This window comes from Fusarium odoratissimum (assembly GCF_000260195.1).
Source record: "Fusarium odoratissimum NRRL 54006 unplaced genomic scaffold supercont1.1, whole genome shotgun sequence".
Lineage (NCBI taxonomy): Eukaryota > Fungi > Ascomycota > Sordariomycetes > Hypocreales > Nectriaceae > Fusarium > Fusarium odoratissimum.
Genome location: NW_022158687.1, coordinates 833,776 through 848,464, shown reverse-complemented (window position 1 = coordinate 848,464; position 14,689 = coordinate 833,776). Strand labels below are relative to the sequence as shown.

At 49.5% G+C, this 14,689-nt stretch overlaps 7 protein-coding genes across 11 annotated transcripts; 4 read left to right on the top strand and 3 right to left on the bottom strand.

Annotated features, from left to right (window-relative positions):
* Nucleotides 1–2: 2 nt before the first annotated feature.
* FOIG_00312 (CAMK/CAMKL/CHK1 protein kinase) lies at nt 3–2,216 on the bottom strand (the record flags this gene model as incomplete). Of its 3 annotated transcripts, none has more annotated exons than XM_031196394.1 (3): nt 3–1,707; nt 1,769–1,845; nt 2,040–2,216. In XM_031196394.1, the coding sequence occupies 3 exons, from the start codon at nt 2,040–2,042 to the stop codon at nt 195–197; spliced, it is 1,593 nt and encodes a 530-aa protein (XP_031072161.1). The 3 variants fall into 3 exon arrangements, with proteins under 3 accessions (XP_031072161.1, XP_031072160.1, XP_031072162.1); XM_031196395.1 differs by having other exon boundaries at nt 195–1,707; nt 2,040–2,042; XM_031196393.1 differs by lacking the exon at nt 2,040–2,216 and having other exon boundaries at nt 1,769–2,002.
* Nucleotides 2,217–2,342: 126 nt separating this feature from the next.
* On the top strand, nt 2,343–3,698 carry FOIG_00311 (ubiquitin-conjugating enzyme E2 C). Its single transcript, XM_031196392.1, has 3 exons — nt 2,343–2,846; nt 2,900–3,232; nt 3,285–3,698. The coding sequence occupies exons 1-3, from the start codon at nt 2,740–2,742 to the stop codon at nt 3,385–3,387; spliced, it is 543 nt and encodes a 180-aa protein (XP_031072159.1). The 5' UTR covers nt 2,343–2,739; the 3' UTR covers nt 3,388–3,698.
* FOIG_00310 (50S ribosomal protein L31e) lies at nt 2,754–4,882 on the bottom strand. 2 transcript variants are annotated; one of them, XM_031196391.1, is made up of 4 exons: nt 4,480–4,882; nt 4,271–4,362; nt 4,122–4,196; nt 2,754–4,023 (listed from the first exon to the last, which is right to left on the bottom strand). In XM_031196391.1, exons 2-4 carry the CDS (start codon nt 4,358–4,360, stop codon nt 3,820–3,822), a joined length of 369 nt encoding a protein of 122 aa, XP_031072158.1. In that variant the 5' UTR covers nt 4,361–4,362; nt 4,480–4,882; the 3' UTR covers nt 2,754–3,819. The 2 variants fall into 2 exon arrangements, with proteins under 2 accessions (XP_031072158.1, XP_031072157.1); XM_031196390.1 differs by having other exon boundaries at nt 4,271–4,882.
* FOIG_00309 (uncharacterized protein) lies at nt 4,721–7,421 on the top strand. Of its 2 annotated transcripts, XM_031196388.1 has the most exons (3): nt 4,721–5,241; nt 5,292–5,964; nt 6,014–7,421. In XM_031196388.1, the coding sequence occupies exons 1-3, from the start codon at nt 5,060–5,062 to the stop codon at nt 6,248–6,250; spliced, it is 1,092 nt and encodes a 363-aa protein (XP_031072155.1). In that variant the 5' UTR covers nt 4,721–5,059; the 3' UTR covers nt 6,251–7,421. The 2 variants fall into 2 exon arrangements, with proteins under 2 accessions (XP_031072155.1, XP_031072156.1); XM_031196389.1 differs by having other exon boundaries at nt 4,721–5,964.
* FOIG_00308 (uncharacterized protein) lies at nt 6,472–7,901 on the bottom strand. Its single transcript, XM_031196387.1, has 2 exons — nt 7,584–7,901; nt 6,472–7,533 (listed from the first exon to the last, which is right to left on the bottom strand). Exons 1-2 carry the CDS (start codon nt 7,614–7,616, stop codon nt 6,736–6,738), a joined length of 831 nt encoding a protein of 276 aa, XP_031072154.1. The 5' UTR covers nt 7,617–7,901; the 3' UTR covers nt 6,472–6,735.
* Nucleotides 7,825–9,632, top strand: FOIG_00307 (uncharacterized protein; the record flags this gene model as incomplete). Its single annotated transcript, XM_031196386.1, has 4 exons — nt 7,825–7,881; nt 7,973–8,032; nt 8,061–8,233; nt 9,545–9,632. The coding sequence occupies 4 exons, from the start codon at nt 7,825–7,827 to the stop codon at nt 9,630–9,632; spliced, it is 378 nt and encodes a 125-aa protein (XP_031072153.1).
* Nucleotides 9,633–10,001: 369 nt separating this feature from the next.
* FOIG_00306 (Cu2+-exporting ATPase) lies at nt 10,002–13,649 on the top strand (the record flags this gene model as incomplete). The annotated part of the gene is made up of 2 exons (XM_031196385.1): nt 10,002–10,123; nt 10,271–13,649. The coding sequence occupies 2 exons, from the start codon at nt 10,002–10,004 to the stop codon at nt 13,647–13,649; spliced, it is 3,501 nt and encodes a 1,166-aa protein (XP_031072152.1).
* Nucleotides 13,650–14,689: the final 1,040 nt, after the last annotated feature.

The following is a 14,689-nucleotide window of genomic DNA, read 5'->3' as shown; positions in this document are numbered from 1 at the left end:
CTTTAGGTTGCAGATCTGAAGTTTTATTGCCTCCCCTGCTCCCCTAGGAGGAGCTATGGGAGTCCTGTTGGTATCTCAAGTTCTCGCATTATGTATATAGCTGTATCTGATCATGAGCTTTATGGCCCAACTGTCGAATCCTGACATCTATGAATGCGTCTCGTTCTAGCTTTACAAGACAGTCCCTCTCCTCTCTACGACTCGGGGACGTATACACCATCCTTACACAAAACAACCACCTTCTTGAAGAATCGTCGCCATTCAAGAGGATCACCCTTGACCTTGACGAAGCGAATGTCGAGGACCTCGGTACCATCCGGCAGAGGCTGACGGTCCACTTGAATCTCGCCATGCAAACTTTGTTGACGACCGTCAAGTGCTTTGACCTTTATCTTAGCGACAGGGTTGCCATGTGGATTAGGCGAAATATGTGTCGTGGGGACGTTCAGATGGTGGAGAGCATCGTTAATCATCTGAATGATGTGGGCCGGAGGCACAGCCGAGAAGAAGCGAGTAAGTGACTCTGGGGGACAAATGTCGCGGAACCGACGAGCTTGTTGAGTAAGGGTCATAGAAGGGCCAGGAGTCTGAGAGAATTGAGACATAGATGGCTCGTCGGCAAGTGTATCGAGCATCGCTCGGCTCGCATCGTGAGTATGTGGGAGTGATGAGGCTGGCGAGGCCATAGAGCGAAGTGGAGGACGCTCCCAATCCCAGTCCTTATCAGCGATTGGTGTCTCTGGTTGAGTAGAGGAGAATTTTCCAACATTGAGACCAGTATCTATGTCCATATTGTCGCTCGAAGAAGGTTGTGATGTAGGGTGGTGGTTGAAGTCGATGCGGAGATTCTCCAGCATCTGTGTCGCCAAGTTAATGGGGTCTGTGACTCGGCCATCCGAGTTGAGGAGGGCATTGTGTCTTGTGTACCAAGGATGCTGGCGCACTTGAGCAAAGTTGAAGCGTTTCGAGGAATCAATGCTCATCATCCCTCGTAGTAGAGAGAGTGCTTCTGCTGGGACCCTCCCCCATAGAGCATCAGTGCTGCGACCAGATGTTCGTACGTATTCCTGGAACTCCCAGCTACCTTGTGACGGCTCATCCCATGGTGTGTTGCCAACGAGAAGAACGAAGAGAATAACACCGCAAGACCAAACATCGACCAGATCTGGTGAGTACTTGGCAGCGTTCGGTAACTTCTTGTCTGCACGCCCACAAGCAAGGATTTCAGGGGCGATATAAGGTGGACTGCCACATAGTGTTGAGCTCAACTTTCGCTGACCCTTGTACTCAAACATTGTGGCCATACCAAAATCTGCAAGTTTTAAAGATCCATCTTGGGAGAGTAGAATGTTCTCAGGCTTGAGGTCACGATGTGCCACGCCCTTGGAGTGCATGAAACTCACGCCGCTGATGAGTTGAACAAAGTAGACTTGAGCAATGTCCTCACGAACGCCGACATCGGCTTCAATCTTGTCGAACAAATCTCCACCTTCCGCGTACTCCATGGCAATCCATCGCCAAATGTCATCTTCTCCTGAAGCGAACCACTCGATAATGTTGGGATGCTGGCCGATGTGTGAATGCAGTGAGACCTCCATGGCCAACTGCTTAGTAGATATGCGACCATGTTTAACGGCATAGCCTTTGTGAATGAGCTTTACAGCAAATACTGGTGTTGGGGCGTCGAGGGGGATTGCTTTCTTGATGCTGTGCTGAGGTCAGTAGTGAACATCTCGGTTATCGTGAGTGAAACATGGGGTAAACTAACGAGGCATATGCTCCTCGACCCACGGTCTTGGAGACGATTCGGAAGGGAAGATCCGTTGGTAGAGGGTCTAATTGTGACTGATTCATTGGTTTTTGTTAGTGATGAGAACTCTAATGAAGTCATACAAGATCGAGATTCACAGCAGATTGAGTAACTGTGACTAGGTATGGCTGTGAATCATTCACAATCTCGTTGATACTGACGATCTGTCACTGGAGAAAAGCTTGATAGACGCTATTGATAGGGGCTAAATAAGGAATGTCCTACTTACCATGATGTAAAGGTAGGCAGCTTTATGATAGTGTTTGAATTGTGTTGCTAATATTCTTGTTCAACAATAACCAATCGTTCAGTTGAGGATATTGTCCTGGTGTTACAACTCAAGAAAGTTGCACGCGTTGATCCGCGTCTATTCACCGCGTAAAGTGTTTTTTGTTGCTGTGAGACCCCGACCCGGGCTCCCTAAAGATAGCGTCACTTAGCGCCCTGTGCATCCTCTCACAGCACAAGCATGCCCTACAGTTTCAGCGCTGCTGCCTTGTATTGGATACCATTGGCTGTGGTGTTTCATTCACCTGGACCCTAGTCGCGCTGGTTGCTGCGGTAAACAGTTGGAGCCTTTGATCTTGAGAAGTCATTGCCCTTCTCTTTATTCAATTCTGTCGCAATCCAAAACAATCTATTGCACATCGTCTCACGTTTAAAGACAACTCAGAACCCTTTCTTTCTATTCGCATTTATCCCTTCCCGCATACGCCACTGCCAACGTCTTTTTGTCTCCCTCAATCGCCCCTGCATTCGTCCATCTTCACCTCTTTCCACTTGCGGAATTGTTGTCTGTACATAAACAATTCCCTACCGCTCCCTAGCAACCTATAAACGCATCTTCTCTTCTGTTGCTTTCTTGGTTGCCGGCATTTGTTCATACTCAGTTATACTAGAGGAAACAACATCAGCATCAGCATCTCACAATGGATTACAACATGGAGGATAGCCAAAACTCAGCTCCCGGCAGTGTCCAGGCCGCCAAGCTTAACTCTGGTCACAAGGGCCCTGACTCTCAGAGCACAACCAAGAGGTGAATACTCGTCCCGAGACATTATGGTCGCTACGGATGCTGACTCTAGACAGACTGCAGACCGAGTTGATGCAACTCATGACGTCGCCCGCTCCCGGCGTCTCTGCCTTCCCCGGTGCGGATGGAAACCTCCTCTCTTGGACTGCCACCATCGAGGGCCCCGACGATACTCCCTACGCTGGCTTGACCTTCAAGCTCAGCTTTGCATTCCCCTCAAACTACCCCTACGCCGCTCCTACGGTGCTCTTCAAGACACCCATCTATCATCCTAATGTCGACTTCTCCGGCCGTATTTGCTTGGACATTCTCAAGGACAAGTGGACCGCTGCTTACAACATTCAAACTGTTCTGCTGAGCCTTCAAAGCTTGCTTGGCGAGCCCAACAAGTACGTACACAATTCAACCTGGACCATAACCATGTCACTAACGAATACTCAGTGCTTCACCCCTCAACGGTGAGGCTGCCGAGCTGTGGGACAAGGACACTGAGGAGTTCCAGAAGAAGGTCCTGGCACGCCACAGGGATGTTGAGGACGAGTAATTAGGTTTTACTAGGGGTTGGTGCTTTGATAATTGTATAGAGGAACAGGAGTACCAGGTGTACGGAATTTGGTTTGATGACTTGTTAGGTTACAGGATTGCATGGCATTTCCACAGCTGGGTTAACAGCGAAGGCAGGGGATTTTGATAGGGTCAGAAACGTGTACACCATTGTCGATAGCAGACCCTCTAATCGACGACTCATAACATTCGCATCATCACGTCAGAACGTAAATGATTATTTTCGCCCTCATAAAAAAAGCCTTGTCCATAGACCACTTCACGCCGAGGCACCGATTGTCGTTTGTGTTGACTTCAAGCTTTGATCACATTTTTTCCCTCTGTGTATATTCAGCGTCAAAAGCCAGAATGCCGAATGCAACTCCAAATGCCATGCCACCATAGAACCTGTCCCAAGAGAAACTTTTTATATTTATTCCTCAACAACGACTGTGGCAAGACCCTTGGGGTTCTTGACGTTCACAGCCTGGACGTAGCTGTACAGCTTCTCCTTGGCACCCTCCTCGTCGTTTCGTCGTCGGGAAATTCGCACTCGGAGTCGGTAGTCAACACCCTTGATACCCTGCTCCCAGACCTTCTTGTTGAGCTGGGGGTCGATACGGACATCAGAGGTACCCTGTCATAGAGGTTAGCACATGTGATTCGAAAATGACAACTTTGCCCTCTGCGATTACTTCGCATTCGGTATAAGACTCTTGGGATGGATAGTCGTACCATGGACTTGGTGGCAAAGGCCTTGATCTCCTTGATAGCACGGGGAGCCCTCTTCTTGAAGGTGACACCATGGAGCTTTTACCCATTAGCATTTAATCCAGATATTTCAAGCTCCGGTTCTCGAGCTATTCTTTGGCGAAGAAACGTACTCGCTTGTGCATGTGGATGGTGTACTCGCGGGCGACGACATCCGCGATGGCGGAGCGCTGAGTCTTGCCGGAGGGCTTCTTGGACGACATGGCTGGAAATGTGAGGGTTAGTCCTTCGGTCGACGAAGTTGATAAAAGAATGAGTCGCTCGTGCTCGTAGTCTCTTGAGAGGAAAAGGACTTCGAGGGAGGAGGGAGTATTGGTCGTACCTGCGGCTCGTCTCTTCGAGATTGGTCGTTAGGAAGGTGTGATGAAGTAGCTGGAGTAGTAATTGCCAAAAATCTTTGTGCGTAGCCCTCGAAATCGGCAGGCACTCTGTGGGCCTGGCGAGCCAATTAGAGCGCAGCCCTGATGACCCGCCAGGCTCTCACGTGATGGTCAGGTCGATTCACAGTTCGGAAAATCAACTAACCCAGATGGGCTAGAGGCGTCGTATTGTCCTCCAGTGGTGTTTACCATGAAGCAAGCATTGCATCCAATCTTGGCCGTTGCTGCATAACGATTCCATCATTCCAGCTTGGGGCAATTGATTTCAAGGCACCGCAAATATCGCCATCCTTTGCGCATAAGCGTCTCATTTCTCTCATTTAGGGACTGTTTTGCTTAGGAGAGTGTGCGGTTGTTTGGACAAGACTTGGCGGCCTGTCATCGGTCGTAATCCAGGGGAACTTCGCGTACCCGGACCCTTCCATAAAGCTTCCCGGCAGTTGCTCCGCGCGCGCCAGAAACGCCTCTTTCATTTTAACATTCACTCTCACCTTATCGACAAGTATAATACGTTCGCCCGACATGGCCGAACACGAACCTGTTACCACGATGGCATCGCCGTCGCCTCAGCCCGACATGACGAGAAATCGACTGCCTACGCTCTTTGAGGTCTTGAGTCGTCGCACTCTCCCTCCCGTTGACCTTTTCTCGTTCTATATCTACATGCGCGATCAACAACGCTCAGTGGATTATCTCGACTTCTGGTAGGTTCATGCAGGATTGACTTTCTAGAGAGTTTGGCTGACATGGCCAGGCTCGATGTTGCTCAGCACATGTCGCTCTGCCGACATTATGTTCGCGAACTTCGACGATCCGTCCTTATTGGTACTCCCGAAGCTCAATCAAAACGATCTTCAGCCATCCTCGAGAATATTGGCGACTTGGAACCTAGAACGGCAGGTCCGTCCATGTATGCGACTGAGAAAGAGAAGAACCAAGATGCGCAAATGTCTGCATTCCTTAGAGAGGACCAAAGTCACGACTCACCTCAGAGTGCCTCTGCGCCTGTTAGACCCAGTCCTCAGTTCAGCAACTCTCACGAAGTCACAACCGAATCCAACTCGCCCGCTCATACCGTCGCGCGACAGGATATCCGAGCCTCAGCTGAGAAAATCCTCTACACTTTCCTTCTTCCTGGAGCTGAGCGAGAAATCACCCTCCCAGATTCTATCACCGCAGAAGTTACTACTGCAATTGAGGAGTACGGCCGTGACGATCCCGAGGTATTCGATGTTGCCAAGGACTATGTCTTCCAGGCTATGGAGCGAGATGCTTTCCCAGGCTTCCTTCGAATGAAGGCTCTTGGCAACCTTATCCCACCTACTCTCATCATGCGACTTATCCTTGGTCTTATTGCCATGTTTGCCGCCCTTTGGGCTGCGTTCGTTCTCATTTTCCTTGACTACTCTCGTGCAACTAGATGCTGGGTAAGTTCTCACTCAAGCCAGCTCTCGAAAACTTGCTGACTCTCAATAGCTCATCCTTCCATTCACCGTCGGTGTTTATTTCCTTGCGTCTTACCAATACTCTCTGGACCCTATCATGGCCCTGGTTGGTTACAGCGAGTACACCCCCTTCAACTTCTCTCGCATTCGTGAACCCTACGTTCGCAAGCTCATCGCCAAGCGTGCTATCATGGTCCTCGCAGTGACTGTTCTCATCGATGCTGCACTCTGTGTTCTCTTCATCCTTGTTCCAGGAAAGCGTCTCTAAGCAACTACTCTTTTCACATTCAATCGCGGTCACTAATGCCGGCCATTACTGGCCTTTCAAATTCCCATTAAAAGAAAAAGCCATCTCCGCGAGAATCTCTTTGGACATCATATCAATACTCACGACTGTAATGATCAGGGGCCTTGATTAAGCAGCAATACTATCCCAGTCTCTCGATTGAGCTCGGGCGTTGCTTTCTGGAGGCTGGCGTACGGAAATCTACTGTTTATCAACCAGGTCTTCTTTGTAATTTAGCTATTCCCGGTCTGGAACATGATCTTGAATCATTTCCGACCATGCGTTTTTCCTTCTTATTTATGACCTTATCAGGTCATTAGAACTAGTACAAGTCTCAGGGCGGCATTTTGTACGGATGTAGGGCTAATAAAAAGGCGTCGTATCGTCTATTATGTCATGATTCTTCGTGATACATGTTTTGCGAGCTTGACTTTTGGTTCTCCTGGCTCGAAAGAGGGGTACTATCTTCACAGCTTGCGCTTGTTTGCTCGTTTCTTCTCCTCCTCCGCCTCATCGACATCCATGCTGTCGTTGTCCACCAAGTTACCTGTATCCATAACCGATCGCTTGTTAAACCCCCGTCTACCCAGGTCCCTTGTCATATTTGGCAGATCGTACTTGCGTGGTCCGATTCCCTCTTGTTGTTCGTTCATCAACTGCTGTAACTTCTCATCCGCCAAGCGCTGCTCACGCTGTCGAGCTGCGGCTACTGTTCGGATCTCCTTGATCTGAAGATCGAGGCCATCGAGGGTGGTGGTGCAGCGGTCAGACCACTTCTTCAGAGCAGTGGCCATCTCAGGTATCGCTCCGGGGGCGAGATCACGTAGAGGCGCAACACTGGAGACCTGCACGACTGCACGAGCTGGGTCAAGCGTGGCATGAAGTAGACCAGCGTAAACCGCGGAAATTACCAATGCCTCGACCTCGCGTGCTCCAGGTAGATCCAGGGCTTCCTGTAGCGCAGCATAGGAGAGGTTCTGTCGATCTCGGACCAATGATAGAAGCGATAGCTGCCGTAGCTTGGTTGCCTGTACTTCGGCAAGCGCTGGTAGGCCTTCTGTCGTTTTGTATGAAGAGTATGTTCCATAGGAAAAGATCTGGAGAAGTTTGAGATGCGAAGCGAACTCTGAGTCGGCGAGGTTTTGGATGGCGGGTGTTTGGAGGAGATCGCTGAATAGAAATGTGTTTGGTGCTGATGTAGCTCTGGTGACGAGATCGGCAGCTGCACGAGGAGATGTAGCTGATTTGGAGAGAGCGATGAATGGCTATTATAGTTGTTAGTCTGTTTCCATTGTGTTATTCTAGATATGCATACCTCCAGCGCGTTAAGAGCCTTCGTCTGCTCCATGATGTGTTATGGTTGAGGCTACAGCCTCAGTGGATAGATGACGGATATCAAGTGCGTCACAGCACGGAGAGAAGCTGACGGTAGTGACTGTAGTGAAAGTCCGTAAGTTCCTGTGCTCTATTATACCCTCAAATTGGGGCTCGGGCCCAAGAAATACTCTATATTGATGGTCGCAACTTGTGCAAGTGGTATGTCGATGAAGTTCAAGATGGAGCATCGGAGCTTAGTTCAAGGTGAGGCTGGAGCGCTAAGCAGGCAGCGTATGGTGGGCGCGGGGCTCATGGGATGTGGGGTCGAATTAAGCATGGGGTCTTCAATGTGAAGTCGACTACCCTATACTAATATACATGTGACAGAAGAATGCGGTCTTCAATCTTGACTTGGAATTCTTCGGCCTGTACTTCATTTCTGATGCTGTATGAGCCACTCAAGAAACTGTCTTAGATTTTGATGTCGGAACTCGACACTGCCAGTTATGTTCATGTCGTGGCTCGTGTGTACTATACTGGATTCTATGTAACAAGCGATTTCCAATTTATTCGCCTTGGTGCCAATGCAAACTACAACCAGGAGACGCTTTCTCAAGACAGCCAAACGATACTCGACGAAGTGTTCGGGTATGTCAATGGCCGTGTAAATCATACACAAACTCAATTCAACCCGTCTATCGCCAAGGAAACCGGCAAGAAGCCACAACATGTAAGATAACTCAGCCACTGCTGGACTTGCCTATGCTCTCTTGGTAATTTATTAACTTCGGCTACAAGTGACAACGAGTCTAGCGTTCGTACTGCTGATGGGCTGTAAGGTAAAGGTATGCTGACTGCATGTGCAGCTGTAGCCTTACACACGACACATCGGCATCAATTGCCGGAACCTGGAACATCCACCTGAAAGACCTCACAATTGGACTCCATTGCGTCTTATATGTAGTAAGACATTGCTATTTCAAAAGGCACATGATGATTGGTGACAGTCGACTAGAGGTTCACGGCAGAGTTGCGATCGACAATGACAGGAAATTGAAGATTGAACTCACGTTCAGTTCTAAGCCAAGCTGAGGTCTTCCCAAAGAGAGGTCGGTGCGTCTAGTTCCGATAGTTCATGAAGGGTAAAAGCTGTCAGGGTGCTGAATGGTTGCAACCTGAATGATCGACACTTGCGCCTTTCAGGACAAGATATCGCGCCATAAAAGGCCAGCTGAAAGTGAGCCATTGCAGAACTTTGGTCACATTGTGACTGAGAAATAAAGGAGGGATAAGAATAGGTAGTGATGAGGTATAAACATCAGCGGCCTTCGCCTTGTGGCTATGGTTGCACTGATCTCACTGCTCACTTTTTTCACAACCATTCACAGACTTCTTTGAACTGTCTGAGCACCCGTCACTGCTCACTAACAGTTTGCGGCCAATCGACCAGGGTTTCTTTACTAGCGGAGTCCCCTTGTCTCAGGTCTCAGCATTTTCCGGCCCCAAGCTCCCTATTCATCTCCATTGTTCAAAGAAAAACCCTGGGCCTCGTTTGGGAATTTCTGAGTCTCTAGTGAAACATCCCTGCAAGCAAGAAATCTGGTGCTCCAGCAGTCGCATCTTTGTATTAAATCCACCAACGAGAGGTATCAAACCGTCTTGGATATCAGCGGAAACAGACCCCAAACTGGAACTTGACCGTAACAGCCGCTGAGCCAAGACTCGTCCCGGATGTGATGGTTTTTGGGCCTCTCGCCTCGCGAACTGTTTTGTTGGTGTTTCCTTGCTAATAGCAGTGAGTGTTTCCCCTGAATCGTAGTTAAAACACCGAGACGCCGTCCTTTGGAATTTTGCTCATGTCATGTCCTTTTGTTCTTGGCCTGGTGTCTTCTTTGTTCTCGTACCCAAGTGGTCATTCATTTCGTTCTCTTTCTTTCGTCTGACTAACGCCAAAAATAGCCGACATACGTACACACATACATCAGCAATTGAAGCCGGTCTTCGTGGTCTTAGTGGCGCATTTGTTATCAACTGGCATAAGCTGTGACCTTCCAGTCCAGGCTTGATACAGTATCTTGGCCTCCGATTTCCTTGTTTGTCGAACACTGCAACTCTTCTTCATCTCTTTTCTCTCTTTCTGCCGAGCTGCTGCTCGATTTATTGTTTGCGTCGAATCTATACGAAATTAAAATGGTCGTGGCTGGACGATTGAACTAGAACCCGTTCATTCCATTATTAGCAACCAACCACCAAACGAGTCTAACCGCGAGAGTGAGACCCAAGACCACAAGTGCCGTTCATCCCGCTTTCCGCCGCCATTTGGCAATCAGTCTTCAACTCCAAAATCTCTTGGCTTCTGGGATCGCAACATATTCACGATCCTCGAGACGAGGCTCACGAGCCACAAGCCGTCGCGATGGCTCCCGCCTACATCCAAGTCCCTAACAAGGACACAAATAATGTCGCGCTCTCCGTTCCGAGGAGTCCCGGCGCCGGCGCCCATCTTGCTACAACGACACTTCGCGTGGACGGCATGACGTGAGTTTGATCACAGTTCTATTCTTTTCCTCAACTTCCTCCGGTCATCCCGGGACCCATTTATGGAGTTTCGTTCGGCTTTTGCGGCTCCTGCCAAGTTTATGCGACATGTTCGGGGATATATCACTGACCCTGTTTCCTCTATAGATGCGGCGCATGTACTTCTGCTGTTGAAGCTGGCTTCAAGGGCGTCGATGGTGTTGGAAACGTTTCAGTCAGTCTGGTTATGGAGCGCGCAGTCATCATGCACAACCCTCAAGTTATCTCCGCCGACGAAGTCAAAGAGATTATCGAAGACCGAGGCTTCGATGCCGAAGTCCTCTCGACCGACCTTCCTAGCCCTGTCGCCAGACGCTTCACACATAACGAAGACGACAATGACTTTATCACGACGACCATCGCCGTCGAGGGCATGACCTGTGGAGCTTGCACTTCTGCCGTTGAAGGTGGCTTTAAAGATGTTCCTGGTGTCAAGAGCTTCAGCATCTCATTGCTCTCTGAGAGAGCTGTCATCGAACACGATCCCGACCTTCTCACTGCCGAACAAATCGCCGAAATCATCGAAGACCGTGGCTTTGATGCTACAGTTGTCGACTCGGGCAAAGTGGTGGCTGACAAATCTGGCAAGGATGCTGAAAACGCCGGCAACATCGCCATCACGACAGTAGCGATCGAGGGCATGACATGCGGTGCTTGCACTTCAGCTGTCGAGGGTGGATTCACGGGTGTAGAAGGCGTCCTCAAATTCAATATCAGTCTTCTCGCGGAACGAGCCGTTATTACACATGATGTTACCAAACTCTCGCCTGAGCAAATAGCGGAAATAATCGACGACCGTGGCTTCGACGCGGAAGTTCTTTCATCACAACCAACCAATGATCATCAAAGCGGGTCATCGTCCACGGCACAGTTCAAAGTTTATGGTGTTCCCGATGCGGCTGCAGCAGAAGCTTTGGAGGCTGAGTTGACGGCCATGCATGGCGTCGATTCAGTTTCGGTGAGCCTTGCTTCATCGCGCCTCACCGTCACTCATCAACCTGGTGTTATTGGTCTTCGCGCCATCGTGGAAGCCGTCGAGGCTCGGGGATACAACGCCATTGTGGCCGACACTCAAGACAACAATGCACAGCTCGAGTCACTCGCAAAGACACGAGAGATCAATGAGTGGAGGACGGCTTTCCGGACCTCCTTGGCTTTTGCAATCCCGGTCTTCATTCTGAACATGATCTTGCCTATGTGCGCGCCAGCTCTCGATCTTGGCAGGTTGGAATTGATTCCCGGCCTCTATCTTGGAGATATTATCTGTTTAGTCCTTACGATACCAGTCCAGTTCGGCATTGGAAAGCGTTTTTATGTTTCAGCGTGGAAGTCAATCAAGCACCGCTCACCAACAATGGATGTTCTTGTCATCCTCGGAACGTCTTGTGCCTTCTTCTTCAGCATTTTGACAATGTCCGTTTCTCTACTTTTGCCTCCTCACACCAGGCCAAGCACCATTTTTGACACCAGCACTATGCTCATCACATTCATCACATTGAGTCGTTACCTTGAGAACAGCGCGAAGGGTCAGACATCCAAGGCTCTTTCTCGGCTCATGTCTTTGGCACCCTCTATGGCTACAATCTACGTAGACCCCATTGCTGCTGAGAAAGCTGCTGAGGCTTGGGGTAAGGACCCAACTACTCCCAAGACGCCAGGAGTTGGCGGTTCAGCTCATGAGGAGCGATTTGTTCCTACTGAGCTTCTCCAGCTTGGTGATGTCGTTATTCTGCGACCTGGTGATAAGGTGCCTGCCGATGGTGTCCTCGTACGGGGAGAGACCTTCGTAGATGAGAGCATGGTGACAGGTGAAGCGATGCCTGTTCAGAAGCGAGCCGGCGATAACGTCATTGGCGGATCCGTCAATGGTGATGGTCGTGTTGACTTCCGAGTCACTCGTGCCGGTCGTGACACTCAACTCAGCCAAATCGTCAAGCTGGTTCAAGATGCACAGACCAATCGAGCACCTATCCAGCGACTCGCTGATACTATTGCAGGCTATTTTATTCCTGCTATCCTCATTCTTGGCTTGGGCACGTTCCTTTGCTGGATGGTTCTCAGCCATGTGCTTACGAACCCACCTAAAATCTTTTTGCAGGACTCCAGCGGTGGTAAGATCATGGTCTGCGTCAAGCTCTGCATTTCTGTCATCGTTTTCGCATGCCCTTGTGCCCTTGGTCTAGCTACGCCTACTGCCGTCATGGTTGGTACTGGCGTTGGTGCTGAGAACGGCATTCTGATCAAAGGTGGTGCTGCTCTCGAGAGAACTACCAAGGTTACACAGATTGTCCTCGATAAGACTGGTACCATCACCTATGGCAAGATGAGCGTCGTCGAGTCTGTCCTCGAGCCTGAGTGGCATGATAATGAGTGGCGACGTCGACTTTGGTGGGCTATTGTTGGTCTTGCTGAGATGGGCAGTGAACATCCCGTTGGTAAGGCCATCCTCGCAGGAGCTCGACAAGAGCTTGATATTGATGCCGATGGTGTTCTTGAAGGAAGTGTCGGCGAGTTCAAGGTCACTGTTGGCAAGGGTATTAACGCTCTAGTCGAACCTGCATCAGCTGTTGACCGTAACCGCTATCGGGCGCTGGTCGGTAACGTTGCCTACCTGCAGGAAAACGGCATTGAGGTTCCTGAGGATGTCATCGAGGCATCAGAACAACTCGACTCCAGCGCAACCAAGGCTTCTAACAAGGGACCTGCCACTGGTACCACCCACATTTTTGTGGCTATCGATGGCAAATACAGCGGCCACCTCTCTTTGGCTGACTCTATCAAGGAGGGTGCAGCTGCTGCCATCTCGGCCCTTCACAAGTTGGGTGTGAAGACAGCCATTGTTACTGGTGACCAGCGATCTACCGCCCTCAGTGTTGCTGCGGCTGTAGGCATCCCTCCCGAGAATGTCTATGCCGGAATGAGTCCCGACCAGAAGCAAGAGATTATCAAGCAAATTCAAGAACAAGGTGAGGTCGTTGCCATGGTTGGCGACGGCATCAACGATTCACCTGCACTTGCAACTGCTGATATCGGTATCGCCATGGCCAGCGGCACAGACGTTGCCATGGAAGCCGCCGATATTGTTCTCATGCGCCCAACTGATCTGATGGTTATTCCTGCGGCGCTGGATCTCACTCGCTACATTTTCCGTCGCATCAAGCTGAACCTTGCCTGGGCGTGCATGTACAATCTTATCGGTCTGCCAATTGCCATGGGCTTCTTCCTGCCCATAGGTTTCCACATGCACCCCATGATGGCTGGTTTCGCCATGGCGTGCAGTAGTGTCAGTGTCGTCGTCAGCAGTCTTTTCCTCAAGTTCTGGAAGCGTCCCCGATGGATGGATGAGGCTGCCGCTGAGCAGCGTGGTGGCCTTCGCTGGAGGAGTGGAAGAGGTATTGTAGGCTGGGTGCGAGAGACGCTGGGTAGGAGAAGAGCTAAGAAAGGGGAGGGTTATGTGCCTTTGGAAAATCTTGAGACGGAAGCGTAAGAATTTTTGTTTTGTTAAGCGATGGAGTCATGATGCCTGGTAGATGTATCGTCTTGAAAGTTATCTTATATATCGATGATATCCTAGAAAGAAAATAAGAGCATATGGACGCACTTAATTTTTTATTATATCAAAAACTTCGCTCTTGCTGGCCGTTTCATCTTATATAAATACCAAGAATGTTCTTTATCGGCCCTTAAATGTTAGAAGTATCATGATAGATGAAGGTTTCTCTTTGTTTGTCGCGTGTTGGTCGTATGTTCGCATGTGCCGTAGATGCTGTAAACGTTTTGTATGTGAGCTGGCAGCACGCCTGATAACGCCACTTTCTGCCTTTCCAACACGATAATAGAGGAATTTATGAATACGAATGAATGACCGAGAGCTTAAACCTCCAAGATAACCTGAAATACAGGTTTGTTGTTCCGTGATTGGGCAACTTGATTCAGACCTCCAGTTGGAGACTTGATCGGATCCACAGAATCTCCTTTGGATAGAGCCAACGGTTACTGGAAAGTCAATGGTAAATGGAGTCTTATGATGTGGGAAAAATGGATTGCTGTGCAAATCGTAGGAAGCTGCCAAGGCTATTCAAACCTGTTAAGGCGCCTAAGTTTGAGGCGATGCAACAATGAATGGGGCGGAAATAACGGCTTTGGATGGTGCAAAGTCAACGGCCTCTCTACTCCTTTTTTTTTAGTTCTTAGAATTGGTCTCGTGACAGCTTTCGAATGGTATTTTCCCACTCTATACACGTCAAAAGGAGACACCCGTCTGACACTCTCTGCAGATGTGGTTCGTATTGCTCGCTGATAATCGTATTGAGGTCCAATCACGGACTGACCTCAACAACTAAACGCTTACAGTCTCATAACAGTGTTGATCTTCTGAGTGCCGTTAGAGATAGAAAGCAAGTGCCGATGCAAATAAAAATAGCCATGAATATGCGGAACAACTACATCGTCTTCTCCCACTGTCCCTTGGCCTACGTAACCCCGAGCTTGCGTATTCTTGATGATAGACAGTTTTCCTGGTCCTTG